This window comes from Triticum aestivum, chromosome 4A (assembly GCF_018294505.1).
Source record: "Triticum aestivum cultivar Chinese Spring chromosome 4A, IWGSC CS RefSeq v2.1, whole genome shotgun sequence".
Classification (NCBI taxonomy): Eukaryota; Viridiplantae; Streptophyta; class Magnoliopsida; order Poales; family Poaceae; genus Triticum; species Triticum aestivum.
Window position 1 is genome coordinate 685,922,992 of NC_057803.1, and position 15,583 is coordinate 685,938,574.

Here is a 15,583-nt window from a genome sequence, read left to right on the forward strand (position 1 = left end):
GGCGGCGACTCCGGGTAGTTTCTGTTTGTGCGCCGAGATGGCGATCTCGGGAACAATGCGAGTGGCAGCTCTATGAGGTGGGGCTCTTTCTCGACATTGGTTGGGTGGCATCCTTGTCCCACTTGGGCAGTGGGGGTGTCGGCTCGGTCGATGCGCCCCAGAGGGGGCGGTCTGACTTTATGTCGGGGTGGCGGCCCCGGATGTGGTGCGGCGTTCGTGGTCTGCGAGCGGTTGCCCTGAGCAGCGTGGGCTGCGGGTAGCTGGGCTGTGCGGAGTTGCTGCTCGAGGGGAGCGGCGGCCCCGGAAGGCGGTGCCGGTGGAGTGCGTTGGGCGCAACGGAGCAGTGCATGTCGGGGCGGCGGCCCCGAGAGGATCTCTGTGGCGACCAAGCATCTGTGGCAACGGTGATGATGGGAGCGATGTCGGCGACGCGACAATAGTTGCGGTAGTCGGCTCTTTTCGGCGTGTTCGCGGTATTGCCTCGGTTTGTTTGTTGCCATGGAGTCGAAGCTGCGGTGGCAGGGCCCTGTGGTATACGATGAGTGACTGCAAGTGGTGTTGGGGAACGTAGCAGAAATTCAAAATTTTCCTACGTGTCACCAAGATCTATCTATGGAGAAACCAGCTACGAGTAGAAGGAGAGTGCATCTACATACCCCTGTAGATCGCTAAGCGGAAGCGTTCAAGTGAACGGGGTTGATGAAGTCGTACTCGTCGTGATTCAAATCACCGATGATCAAGTGCCGAACGCACGGCACCTCCGCGTTCAACACACGTACATCCCGGTGACGTATCCCACGCCTTGATCCAGCAAGCAGAGAGGGAGAGGTTGAGGAAGACTCCATCCAGCAGCAGCACAACAGCGTGGTGGTGGTGGAGGAGCGTGGCAATCCTGCAGGGCTTCGCCAAGCACCACGGGAGAAGAGGAGTACTTGGGAGAGGGGGAGGGCTGCGCCAGAACTTCGTCTATAGCTCCCATGCGCCTCCCCACTATATATAGGGGTGGAGGGCTGGTTTCTTGCCCTCCAAGTCCATTGGGGCGTTGGCCAAGGTGGGAGGAAAGAAATCTCATTATTTCCTTCCCCACCGATTGTTATCCCCCCTTTTTAGGGATCTTGATCTTATCCCTTCGGGATATGATCTTATTCCTTCTAAGGGGGGATCTTGGTGCGCCTTGACCAGGGGTGTGGGGCCTTGCCCCCACTACCCACGTCCATGTGGGTCCCCCCATGCAGGTGGGCCCCACTCCGGAACCTTCTAGAACCTTCCCGGTACAATACCGAAAAATCCCGAACATTTTCCGGTGGCCAAAATAGGACTTCCCATATATAAATCTTTACCTCCGGACCATTCCGGAACTCCTCGTGACGTCCGGGATCTCATCCGGGACTCCGAACAACATTCGGTAACCACATACAAACTTCCTTTATAACCCTAGCATCATCGAACCTTAAGTGTGTAGACCCTACGGGTTCGGGAGACATGTAGACATGACCGAGACGTTCTCTGGTCAATAACCAACAGCGGGATCTGGATACCCATGATGGCTCCCACATGTTCCACGATGATCTCATTGGATGAACCACGATGTCAAGGACTTAATCAATCCCGTATTCAATTCCCTTTGTCTATCGGTATGTTACTTGCCCGAGATTCGATCGTCGGTATCCAATACCTTGTTCAATCTCGTTACTGGCAAGTCACTTTACTCGTTCCGTAACACATCATCCCGTGGTCAACTCCTTGGTCACATTGCGCATATGATGATGTCCTACCGAGTGGGCCCAGAGATACCTCTCCGTTTACACGGAGTGACAAATCCCAGTCTCGATCCGCATAAAACAATAGATACTTTCGGAGATACCTGTAGTGCACCTTTATAGTCACCCAGTTACGTTGTGACGTTTGATACACCCAAAGCACTCCTACGGTATCCAGGAGTTACACGCTCTCATGGTCGAAGGAAGAGATACTTGACATTGGCAAAGCTCTAGCAAATGAACTACACGATCTTTTGTGCTAGTCTTAGGATTGGGTCTTGTCCATCACATCATTCTCCTAATGATGTGATCCCGTTATCAACGACATCCAATGTCCATAGCCAGGAAACCATGACTATCTGTTGATCACAACGAGCTAGTCAACTAGAGGCTCACTAGGGACATATTGTGGTCTATGTATTCACACGTGTATTACGATTTCTGGATAATACAGTTATAGCATGAATAAAAGACAATTATCATGAACAAGGAAATATAATAATAATACTTTTATTATTGCCTCTAGGGCATATTTCCAACAGTCTCCCACTTGCACTAGAGTCAATAATCTAGTTCACATCGCCATGTGATTAACACTCACAGGTCACATCGCCATGTGATTAATACCCAAGAGTTTACTAGAGTCAGTAGTCTAGTTCACATCACTATGTGATTAACACTCAATGAGTTTTATGTTTGATCATGTTGCTTGTGAGAGAGGTTTTAGTCAACGGGTCTGAACCTTTCAGATCCGTGTGTGCTTTACAAATCTCTATGTCATCTCCTAGATGCAGCTACCACGCTCTATTTGGAGCTATTCCAAACAACTGTTCTACTTGGAGCTATTCTAAATTATTGCTTCATTATATGTATCCGGTCTCTCTACTCAGAGCTATCCGGATAGGTGTCAAGCTTGCATCGTCGTAACCTTTACGACGAACTCTTTTACCACCTCCATAATCGAGAAAATTCCTTAGTACACTAGTTACTGAGGATAACTTTGACCGCTGTCCTGTGAGCCATTCTTGGATCACTCTTGTACCCCTTGACTGACTCATGGCAAGGCACACTTCAGGTGCGGTACACAGCATAGCATACTGAAGAGCCTACGTCTTAAGCATAGGGGACGACCTTCGTCCTTTCTCTCTATTCTGCCGTGGTCGAGCTTTAAGTCTTAAATTCGTACCTTACAACTCAGGCAAGAACTCCTTCTTTGACTGGTCCATCTTGAACACCTTCAAGATCATGTCAAGGTATGTGCTCATTTGAAAGTATTATTAAGCATTTTGATCTATCCTTATAGATCTTGATGCTCAATGTTCAAGTAGCTTAATCCAGGCTTTCCATTGAAAAACACTTTCAAAATAACCCTATATGCTTTCCAGAAATTCTACGTCATTTCTGATCAACAATATGTCAACAACATATACTCATCAGAAATTCTATAGTGCTCCCACTCACTTCTTTGGAAATACAAATTTCTCATAAACTTTGTACAAACCCAAAATTTTTGATCATCATCAAAGCATACATTCCAACTCCGAGATGCTCACTCCAGTCCTTAGAAGGATTGCTGGAGCTTTGCATACTTATTAGCATCTTTCGGGATTGACAAAACCTTCCGGTTGTATCACATACAACCTTTCCTCATTAAAATCGTCGAGGAAACAATGTTTTGACATCCTATGTGCAAGATTTCATAAATAATGCAGCAATCGCTAATATAATTCCAACAGACTCTTAGCATCGCTACGAGTGAGAAAATCTCATCGTAGTCAACTCCTTGAACTTGTCGGAAAACATCTTAACGACAAGTCGAGCTTTCTTAATGGTGACATTTACCATCATTGTCCGTCTTCCTTTTGAAATCCATCTGTACTCATTAGCCTTACGACCATCGAGCCGTTCTGCCAAAGTCTACACTTTGTTTTCATACATGGATCCTCTCTCGGATTTTATGGCCTCAAGCCATTTATCGGAATCCGGGCCCACCATCGCTTCTCCATAGCTCGTAGGTTCATTGTTGTCTAGCAACATGACCTTCAAGACAGGATTACGTACCACTCTGAAGTAGTATGCATCCTTGTCATCCTACGAGGTTTGGGAGTGACTTGATCCGAAGTTTCATGATCAATATCATAAGCTTCCACTTCAATTGGTGTAGGTGCCACAGGAACAACTCCCTGTGCCCTATCACACACTAGTTGAAGAGACGGTTCAATAACCTCATCAAGTCTCCACCATCCTCCCACTCAATTCTTTCAAGAGAAACTTTTCCTCGAGAAAGGACCCGATTCTAGAAACAATCCATATTGCTTTCGGATCTGAATTAGGAGGTATACCCAACTGTTTTGGGTTTCCTATGAAGATGCATTTTATCCGCTTTGGGTTCGAGCTTATCAACCTGAAACTTTTTCATATAAGCGTCGCAGCCCCAAACTTTTAAGAAACGACAACTTAGGTTTCTCTAAACCATAATTCATACGGTGTCATCTCATCGGAATTACGTGGTGCCCTATTTAAAGTGAATGTGGTTGTCTCTAATGCCTAACCCATGAACGATAGTGGTAATTCGATAAGAGACATCATGGTACGCACCATATCCAATAGGGTGCAACTATGATGTTCGGACACACCATCACATTATGGTGTTCCAGGCGGTATTAATTGAGAAACAATTTCCACAATGTCTTAATTGTGTGCCAAAACTCGTAACTCGGATATTCATCTCTATGATCATATCATAGACATTTTATCCTCTTGTCACAATGATCTGCTACTTCACTCTGAAATTACTTGAACCATTCAATAATTCAGACTTGTGTTTCATCAAGTAAATATACTCAACATTTACTCGAATCATCTGTGAAGTAAGAACATAATGATATTCACTGCATGCCTCAGCACTCATTCGACTGCACACATCAAAATGTGTTACTTCCAACAAGTTGCTATCTTGTTCCATCTTACTGAAAATGAGGCTTTTCAGTCATCTTGCCCATGTGGTATGATTTGCATATCTCAAGTGATTCAAAATCAAGTGAGTCCGAACGATCCATTTGCATGGAGTTTCTTCATGCATATACACCAATAGACATGGTTCGCATGTCTCAAACTTTTCAAAAACGAGTGAGTCCAAAGATCCATCAACATGGAGCTTCTTCATGCGTTTTACACCAATATGACTTACATGGCAGTGCCACAAGTAAGTGGTACTATCATTACTATCTTATATCTTTTGGCATGAAAATGTGTATCACTACGATCGAGATTCAATAAACCATTCAGGTTTAATACTAATCTTGATGGTAGAGGGAGCGTGCGATGTTTGATTATATCAAACTTGGAAACACTTCCAACACATATCGTCAGCTCTCCTTTAGCTAGTCTCCGTTTATTCCGTAGCCTTTTATTTCGAGTTACTAACACTTAGCAACCGAACCGATATCTAATACCCTGGTGCTACTAGGAGTACTAGTAAAGTACACATTAACATAATGTATATCCAATATACTTCTATCGACCTTGCCAGCCTTCTCATCTACCAAGTATCTAGGGTAATGCTGCTCCAGTGGTTGTTCCCCTTATTACAGAAGCACTTAGTCTCGGGTTTGGGTTCAACCTTGGGTTTCTTCACTAGAGCAGCAGCTGAATTGCCGTTTCATGAAGTATCCCTTTGTTCCCTTGCCCTTCTTGAAACTAGTGGTTTCACCAACCATCAACAATTGATGCTCCTTCTTGATTTCTACTTTCGCGGTGTCAAACATCATGAATATTTCAAGGATCATCATATCTATCCCTGATATGTTATAGTTAATCACGAAGCTCTAGCAGCTTGGTGGCAATGACTTTGGGGAAACATCACTATCTCATCTCGAGGATCAACTCCCACTCGATCCAAGTGATTGTTGTGCTCAGACAATCTGAGCACAAGCTCAACGATTGAGCTTTTCTCCCTTAGTTTGCAGGCTAAGAAAATCGTCGGAGGTCTTATACCTCTTGACGTGGGCACGAGCCTGAAATCCCAATTTCAGCCCTCGAAACATCTCATATGTTCCGCGACATTTCGAAAACGTCTTTGGTGCCTCTACTTAAACCATTTAATTGAACTATCACGTAGTTATCAAAACGTGTATGTCCGATGTTCGCAACATCGACAAAACGACGTTGGGGTTCAGCACACTAAGCGGTGCATTAAGGACATAAGCTTTCTACTGATCGCATAATCGCTACTATCAACTTTCAACTATATTTTCTCTAGGAACATATCTAAACAGTGGAACTAAAGCGCGAGCTTACGACATAATTTGCAAAAGGTCTTTTGACTATGTTCAGGATAATTAAGTTCATCTTATGAACTCCCACTTAGATAGACATCCCTCTGGTCATCTAAGTGATCACATGATCCGAGTCAACTAGGCCGTGTCCGATCATCACGTGAGACGGACTAGTCATCATCGGTGAACATCTTCATGTTGATCGTATCTACTATACGACTCATGCTCGACCTTTCGGTCTCCGTGTTCCGAGGCCATCTCTGTACATGCTAGGCTCGTCAAGTTAACCCTAAGTGTTTTCGCTGTGTAAAACTGTCTTACACCCGTTGTATGTGAACGTAAGAATTCATCACACCCGATCATCACGTGGTGCTTAGAAGCGACGAACTGTAGCAACGGTGCACAGTTAGGAGAGAACACTTCTTGAAATTTTGTAAGGGATCATCTTATTTACTACCGTCGTCCTAAGCAAACAAGATGCATAAACATGATAAACATCACATGCAATCAAATAGTGACATGATATGGCCAATATCATTTTGCTCCTTTTGATCTTCATCTTCTGGGCTCCATGATCATCATCGTCACCGGCACGACACCATGATCTTCATCATCATGATCTCCATCATCGTGTCTTCATGAAGTTGTCACGCCAACGACTACTTCTACTTCTATGACTAACGCGTTTAGCAATAAAGTAAAGTAGTTTACATGGCGTTCTTCAATGACACGCAGGTCATACAATAAATAAAGACAACTCCTATGGCTCCTGCCGGTTGTCATACTCATCGACATGCAAGTCGTGAATCCTATTACAAGAACATGATCAATCTCATACATCACATATCATTCATCACATTCTTCTTGGCCATATCACATCACATAGCATACCCTGCAAAAACAAGTTAGACGTCCTCTAATTGTTGTTGCATGTTTTACGTGGCTGCTATGGGTTTCTAGCAAGAACGTTTCTTACCTACGCAATACCACAACGTGATATGCCAATTGCTATTTACCCTTCATAAGGACCCTTTTCATCGAATCCGTTCCGACTAAAGTGGGAGAGACTGGCACCCGCTAGCCACCTTATGCACCAAGTGCATGTCAATCGGTGGAACCTGTCTCACGTAAGAGTACATGTAAGGTCGGTCCGGGCCGCTTCATCCCACAATACCGTCGAAACAAGATTGGACTAGTAACGGTAAGCATATTGAACAAAATCAACGCCCACAACTACTTTGTGTTCTACTCGTGCAAAGAATCTACGCAATAGACCTAGCTCATGATGCCACTGTTGGGGAACGTAGCAGAAATTCAAAATTTTCCTACGTGTCACCAAGATCTATCTATGGAGAGACCAGCAACGAGTAGAAAGAGAATGCATCTACATACCCTTGTAGATCGCTAAGCGGAAGCGTTCAAGTGAACGGGGTTGATGGAGTCGTACTCGTCGTGATTCAAATCACCGATGATCAAGTGCCGAACGCACGGCACCTCCGCGTTCAACACACATACAGCCCGGTGACGTCTCCCAAGCCTTGATCCAGCAAGGAGAGAGGGAGAGGTTGAGGAAGACTCCATCCAGCAGCAGCACAACGGCGTGGTGGTGGTGGAGGAGCGTGGCAATCCTGCAGGGCTTCGCCAAGCACCGCGGGAGAGGAGGAGTACTTGTGAGAGGGGGAGGGCTGCGCCAGAACTTCGTGTATAGCTCCCATGCGCCTCTCCACTATATATAGGGGTGGAGGGGCTGGTTTCTTGCCCTCCAAGTCCATTGGGGCGTTGGCCAAGGTGGGAGGAAAGAAATCTCATTATTTCCTTCCCCACCGATTGTTATCCCCCCTTTTTAGGGATCTTGATCTTATCCCTTCGGGATATGATCTTATTCCTTCTAAGGGGGGATCTTGGTGCGCCTTGACCAGGGGTGTGGGGCCTTGCCCCCACTACCCACGTCCATGTGGGTCCCCCCATGCAGGTGGGCCCCACTCCAGAACCTTCTAGAACCTTCCCGGTACAATACCGAAAAATCCCGAACATTTTCCGGTGGCCAAAATAGGACTTCCCATATATAAATCTTTACCTCCGGACCATTCCGGAACTCCTCGTGACGTCCGGGATCTCATCCGGGACTCCGAACAACATTCGGTAACCACATACAAACTTCCTTTATAACCCTAGCATCATCGAACCTTAAGTGTGTAGACCCTACGGGTTCGGGAGACATGTAGACATGACCGAGACGTTCTCCGGTCAATAACCAACAGCGGGATCTGGATACCCATGATGGCTCCCACATGTTCCACGATGATCTCATCGGATGAACCACGATGTCAAGGACTTAATCAATCCCGTATTCAATTCCCTTTGTCTATCGGTATGTTACTTGCCCGAGATTCGATCGTCGGTATCCAATACCTTGTTCAATCTCGTTACTGGCAAGTCACTTTACTCGTTCCGTAACACATCATCCCGTGGTCAACTCCTTGGTCACATTGCGCATATGATGATGTCCTACCGAGTGGGCCCAGAGATACCTCTCCGTTTACACGGAGTGACAAATCCCAGTCTCGATCCGCATAAAACAATAGATACTTTCGGAGATACCTGTAGTGCACCTTTATAGTCACCCAGTTACGTTGTGACGTTTGATACACCCAAAGCACTCCTACGGTATCCAGGAGTTACACGCTCTCATGGTCGAAGGAAGAGATACTTGACATTGGCAAAGCTCTAGCAAATGAACTACACGATCTTTTGTGCTAGTCTTAGGATTGGGTCTTGTCCATCACATCATTCTCCTAATGATGTGATCCCGTTATCAACGACATCCAATGTCCATAGCCAGGAAACCATGACTATCTGTTGATCACAACGAGCTAGTCAACTAGAGGCTCACTAGGGACATATTGTGGTCTATGTATTCACACGTGTATTACGATTTCTGGATAATACAGTTATAACATGAATAAAAGACAATTATCATAAACAAGGAAATATAATAATAATACTTTTATTATTGCCTCTAGGGCATATTTCCAACAGTCTCCCACTTGCACTAGAGTCAATAATCTAGTTCACATCGCCATGTGATTAACACTCACAGGTCACATCGCCATGTGATTAATACCCAAGAGTTTACTAGAGTCAGTAGTCTAGTTCACATCACTATGTGATTAACACTCAATGAGTTTTATGTTTGATCATGTTGCTTGTGAGAGAGGTTTTAGTCAACGGGTCTGAACCTTTCAGATCCGTGTGTGATTTACAAATCTCTATGTCATCTCCTAGATGCAGCTACCACGCTCTATTTGGAGCTATTCCAAACAACTGTTCTACTTGGAGCTATTCTAAATTATTGCTCCATTATATGTATCCGGTCTCTCTACTCAGAGCTATCCGGATAGGTGTCAAGCTTGCATCGTCGTAACCTTTACGACGAACTCTTTTACCACCTCCATAATCGAGAAAATTCCTTAGTACACTAGTTACTGAGAATAACTTTGACCGCTGTCCTGTGAGCCATTCTTGGATCACTCTTGTACCCCTTGACTGACTCATGGCAAGGCACACTTCAGGTGCGGTACACAGCATAGCATACTGAAGAGCCTACGTCTTAAGCATAGGGGACGACCTTCATCCTTTCTCTCTATTCTGCCATGGTCGAGCTTTAAGTCTTAAATTCGTACCTTACAACTCAGGCAAGAGCTCCTTCTTTGACTGGTCCATCTTGAACACCTTCAAGATCATGTCAAGGTATGTGCTCATTTGAAAGTATTATTAAGCATTTTGATCTATCCTTATAGATCTTGATGCTCAATGTTCAAGTAGCTTAATCCAGGCTTTCCATTGAAAAACACTTTCAAAATAACCCTATATGCTTTTCAGAAATTCTACGTCATTTCTGATCAACAATATGTCAACAACATATACTCATTAGAAATTCTATAGTGCTCCCACTCACTTCTTTGAAAATACAAGTTTCTCATAAACTTTGTATAAACCCAAATTTTTTGATCATCATCAAAGCATACATTCCAACTTCGAGATGCTCACTCCAGTCCTTAGAAGGATTGCTGGAGCTTTGCATACTTATTAGCATCTTTCGGGATTGACAAAACCTTCCGGTTGTATCACATACAACCTTTCCTCATTAAAATCGTCGAGGAAACAATGTTTTGACATCCTATCTGCAAGATTTCATAAATAATGCAGCAATCGCTAATATAATTCCAACAGACTCTTAGCATCGCTACGAGTGAGAAAATCTCATCGTAGTCAACTCCTTGAACTTGTCGGAAAACATCTTAACGACAAGTCGAGCTTTCTTAATGGTGACATTGACCATCATTGTCCGTCTTCCTTTTGAAATCCATCTGTACTCATTAGCCACATCAGCATCTAACATGGCGGCCCATGTAGTAATCAGCCATCTAATTTTCCGCCACATCAGCATCTAACATGGCGGCCCATGTAGTAATCAGCCATCTAATTTTTTTAGCCCATTAAATTTCAACCAAGCCCATGAGTGGCAGCCCATATAGTAATAATCAACCTGATTAGAATTTACGTCCGTTAATTTCAGCTAAGGCCCACTACTATCGATCTAGAGAGTCAGCCCATCTCTCATTTGTCGTCCATGGAAATTTTAATCTAATAAGAATTTGACAAAAAAATATACTCACGATCATTATAAAAATGAAAATTACATAAACACACCCAAAAATACACATGTACGAGACAAAAAAAAGACGCAAAAGGGGTCTGGTCAGTCGAAGAAAATGTTGACCGCCTTGAGGCATAAACATAACCTAATTTGCTGAGTTGGACCCGATATTACTCTTGAAATTACTCCCACAACGGCCAGTCGAAGAAAATGTTGACTGCCTTGGGGCGTGGATCAGCGAGCCCAACCCTATTCGCTCTCAGCAATAAATCCGCCATTGCTCCCCCACCTTTGAACTTCACCATCCTTTGTTGTACCCTACCCTACCCTACCCTTCCCCAACCTCGCACCGCCTCTCTCTCTCTCTCTCTCTCTCTCACAGGCGAAGGGATGTGAAACTGGCTTCAATGCGGCACAATGGTCGAAGTAGTTTTCTTGGTCATCACGCCTACATTGAAGTGGTGCCACCCGGTTGACCGATCGCGTCGCTCTGGCTAGCATCTGACATAAAAGGCCGCTGTTGTGGACCGTCTTTGTTTGTGTATTCATTTGAGAAAAAAATTGGCATCTTATGAAAAAATAGCACTAATTAATCTAAGGATGTGACGGTACCGCGCAATTTTCTGCTTAAGTCCAGTAAGCATACGCATGCATCCACACGGAAGGTCCACTTGACGACGACCGGTATATAGGTAGACTGTGGACTTTTTTTTAAACACAGTACAGACGCAAGCATTCATATACAAATGCATACACTCACCCCTATGAGCGTATACACGCACACCCTACCTCTATGAACATTTCTGAAAGACTGAGCCGACATATCATTTTGAAATTTACAAAGCCACCATAAACACCTCGTCGTCGATGAAAACATTTCCTTTCACCGAATGCGCATCGCCGAAAATCCTGAAATAAATTCATGAATAAATACAAGCATCAGGACTTGAATCCTGATGAAATGGGAATACTACGGTCTTTCTAACCATAGTCTCTCTAACCATAGGTTGGTTCCCCGTAGACCGTGGACCTGCTACTGGCACTACTAGCTCTAAGTTAAATGCGCGTACCGGCGTACGTCTATATATACGTGCAAAGCAAAGCGAATCTTTCTCTTAACTTGTCGCCAGCCATGTTTCTTCACATGGCAGGAACCATGGTGAGGTTGGTGCTGCTCTTCACGTTCTTGTGCCCCAGCTCCCATGCTGACCAGCTGGCGTCACCACCTTCTTCTTCGGCTCCGGCGGCCACCGACGAGCTCGCGCTCCTCGCCTTCAAGTCCATGCTGCTGTCTGACGGTGGTTCGCCGGTACTGGCATCATGGAACACGTCGAGCCACTTCTGCCGCTGGCCGGGCGTGGCATGCAGCCGCGAGAAGCAGGTCGTCGCGCTGCGCCTGGGCTCCTCCAACCTGTCCGGCCGCATCTCGCCGCACCTGGGCAACCTGTCCGCCCTCGCGGAGCTGGACCTCGGCGGCAACCGGCTCGCCGGTGAGATACCGCCGGAGCTCGGCCGTCTCAGCCGTCTCCGCTCCCTCGACCTGAGCGCCAACTCCCTCGGAGGAACCATCCCGGCGGTCGTCGCCGCAGGGTGCACCAACCTCACCTCGCTCGTCCTGGGCAGGAACAGCCTCCGAGGTACGATCCCCGCCCTCATCGGCACCGCCTTGAGAAAGCTCACCATGCTGGACCTCCACCGGAACAACCTCACGGGGCACATCCCTCCGTCGCTGGCGGAGCTGCGCTCCATGCAGGTCCTGTCTCTGTGCTACAACGACCTGTCCGGCGAGATCCCGGCCGCGCTGGGCAACCTCACCGGCCTCCAGGAGCTCTACCTCCATTACAACCGCCTCTCGGGAGCCATCCCTCCGTCTCTCGGGCAGCCGCGCAACATGTCGTACTTCAACGTGGAGTACAACCAGTTAATCGGGGCGATGCCCGCCTCCATTTGGAACCTCTCTTCTCTCGTCGTCTTCTCCGTCATGTACAACATGCTAAGCGGCGCCATGCCCCCCGGCGCGTTCGCCGCCATGCCCCGCCTCCACCAGATACTCATCAACAACAACCAGCTCCATGGCCCTTTCCCGGTGTCCATAGCAAATGCTTCCAACATTTCGCTGGTTCAGCTCGACGGCAACCTTTTCACCGGCATCGTTCCCAGCGACATCGGCAGGCTAGGGAATCTCAATTTTCTGCTTATCCAGAACAATCTGTTTGAAGCTAATGAGCCAAGAGATTGGGAGTTCATAACCCATCTGGCAAATTGCTCCCAGTTACAAGAGCTAGGATTGGCTGGTAATAAGTTTGGAGGTGTTCTTCCTGCTGGCTCACTCTCCAACCTATCCACTTCACTCTATGACCTCGAACTTGGGGCCAACAAGATCACAGGAAGCATTCCAGAGGATATTAGTAACCTCGTAAACTTACGCAATCTCGACATGTCCCACAACTTCTTCACCGGAAGTCTCCCCTCTTCCTTGGGAAGGCTTCAAAATTTGGCCCGTCTCTATGTCATTGGAAACAATTTGACCGGGCCGGTCCCGTCGACCATAGGAAATCTTACCGGACTATCTGATCTGCGGCTCGACATGAACGCGTTCAGTGGTAGAATACCAAGCACACTCGGAAACCTGGCAAAGCTGTATTCACTAGGTCTTTCAGCAAATAGCTTCACTGGTCCAATACCCAGCACATTATTCAGCATCCAAACACTCTCCATAGTACTTGATGTGTCACACAATGATCTAGAGGGACCGATACCACAAGAAATCGGGAATCTGAAAAATCTCGCGGAACTGCATTTAGAATCAAACAGATTATCTGGTGAAATTCCAGCCACCATTGGTGAATGTCGACTTCTACAGATTCTGTACCTGCAAAGCAATTCCTTGAGCGGTAGCATCCCATCAACCCTGAATCAACTGATGGGTCTTGAAACCCTTGACATGTCAAGCAACAACTTGTCAGGCCAGATACCCAAGTTCCTTGGCAATATCAGCATGCTCCAGTATCTGAACCTGTCCCTTAACCGGTTTGTCGGAGACGTGCCGACTTTTGGTGTCTTCGCAAATGCTACCGCAATCTCAATCCAAGGCAGCGTTGAACTTTGTGGTGGTATACCTACTCTGCATCTGCCTCCTTGTTCTTCTCAACTACCAAAGAGGAAGCATAAACATTTTGTGGTTCCTATTGTTCTCTCTCTCATTGCAACGCTTGTCGTGCTTGCAACGCTCTACAAGCTTGGCGTTTGGCACAAGAAAAACAGAACAAAACCCCCTTCATCCACATCCATGCAGAGCCACCCAATGATATCTTATTCGCAGCTGGTAAAGGCAACGGATGGTTTTTCGACAACCAACTTGTTGGGTTCTGGATCATTTGGGGTCGTGTACAAGGGAGGGTTAGATGGCCAAGAGGGTGAAAGAGAAAATATTGTTGCTGTGAAGGTATTGAAGCTTCAAACTCCCAGGGCACTCAGGAGTTTCGCCGCCGAATGCGAAGCGCTAAGAAACATGCGGCACCGGAATCTTGTCAAGATAGTTACGGTCTGCTCGAGCATCGATACTAGAGGGTGCGATTTCAAAGCGATTGTGTATGAGTTCATGCCCAATGGCACCCTAGATGGGTGGCTACATCTTGAGACAAGTGAGCAAACAGAGCGGGAGCAGCTTGATGTGGCTTGTGCGCTGGACTATCTTCACTGCCATGGCCCCGCACCTGTTGTACACTGTGATGTTAAGTCAAGTAATGTGCTCCTGGATGCTGATATGGTGGCCCATGTGGGAGACTTTGGGCTTGCAAGGATTCTTGTTGAGGGAAACTCATCTCTCCAGCAGTCAACGAGCTCGATGGGACTTGCTGGAACAATTGGTTATGCAGCCCCAGGTTAGACTAACAATTTTTCATTTTCCATATTTATTTACAAGCATAATTTTCTTGTTCCTTAGTGTTTGATATGCAGATGGAACTATTTCTGAACTTCCTATGATTTACTATTTGGTTGTGTCCATACCATCAATACTTAATTACTATCTATGCACTTTGTAATTAAGATGTCTGATTATTTTCCACGTCCAATATATGCAACAGAATATGGGGCTGGAAACATGGTGTCAACAAACGGAGACATTTACAGTTACGGGATTCTTGTTCTAGAAACTGTAACTGGGAAGAGGCCCACAGACACTATATTCAGACAAGGGCTGAGGCTCCGTGAATACGTTGAGAAAGCTCTGGGTCATAGCATGATGGATGTTATCGACAAGCGGCTCGAAGATGAGCTCCGGACCGCGGATGATTTTTCAAGGAAGAAAAAGATGGACTGTCTGACATCGCTGCTCAGGCTGGGAATGTGGTGCTGTGATGAAACACCGTCCAGCAGAATGCTAACTGGAGACATCGTCAGGCAATTGGAGGCCATCAAAGAATCCCTTTCACAGACAACACACAACTTGTGATCGATACAGCAGGCAAATCATAACAGTTTTCTTTTCTTCAGAGACCAACATATATAGACCTTCTTTGGTTCATAGGATTGAAAAATCATAGGAATAGGAAAGTCGTAGGAAATGAGATGACATGCATCTCAAATCCTATGCATAGGAATAGAAAAGGAGATGCCCTTTGATTCACACCATAGGATTTTTTCCATTGAGTCTAGGCTAATGTTTATTTTCCTATGAAATGTGGAGGATAGGAAGAATTCCTTCATAGGAATAGGATTTCATTCCTACAAACCAAAGAGCTCTGAAGAAATTTTTCCTATAGAAATCCTATCTTATGAAAATCCTACAAAATTCCTCCAAACCAAAGGAGGCCATAACCTGTGCTAAATTTGAAGTGGCAGTATTGATAGTATGTAAAGCTACAGCTGTGTTACTGAGAGCT

At 45.8% G+C, this 15,583-nt stretch overlaps 1 protein-coding gene across 1 annotated transcript; it reads left to right on the forward strand.

The window, feature by feature from the left end:
• The first annotated feature begins 11,846 nt into the window (after positions 1–11,846).
• On the forward strand, positions 11,847–15,204 carry LOC123083124 (receptor kinase-like protein Xa21). The gene is made up of 2 exons (XM_044505253.1): positions 11,847–14,581; positions 14,786–15,204. Exons 1-2 carry the CDS (start codon positions 11,854–11,856, stop codon positions 15,151–15,153), a joined length of 3,096 nt encoding a protein of 1,031 aa, XP_044361188.1. The 5' UTR covers positions 11,847–11,853; the 3' UTR covers positions 15,154–15,204.
• Positions 15,205–15,583: the final 379 nt, after the last annotated feature.

Bases quoted from the DNA above. Each gene is read 5' to 3' on its own strand.
- LOC123083124 (XM_044505253.1), top strand. From the start codon at position 11,854: ATGGTGAGGTTGGTGCTGCTCTTCACGTTCTTGTGCCCCAGCTCCCAT. The intron at 14,582-14,785 runs GTTAGACTAACA...TATATGCAACAG, and splicing joins AATTGGTTATGCAGCCCCAG to AATATGGGGCTGGAAACATG.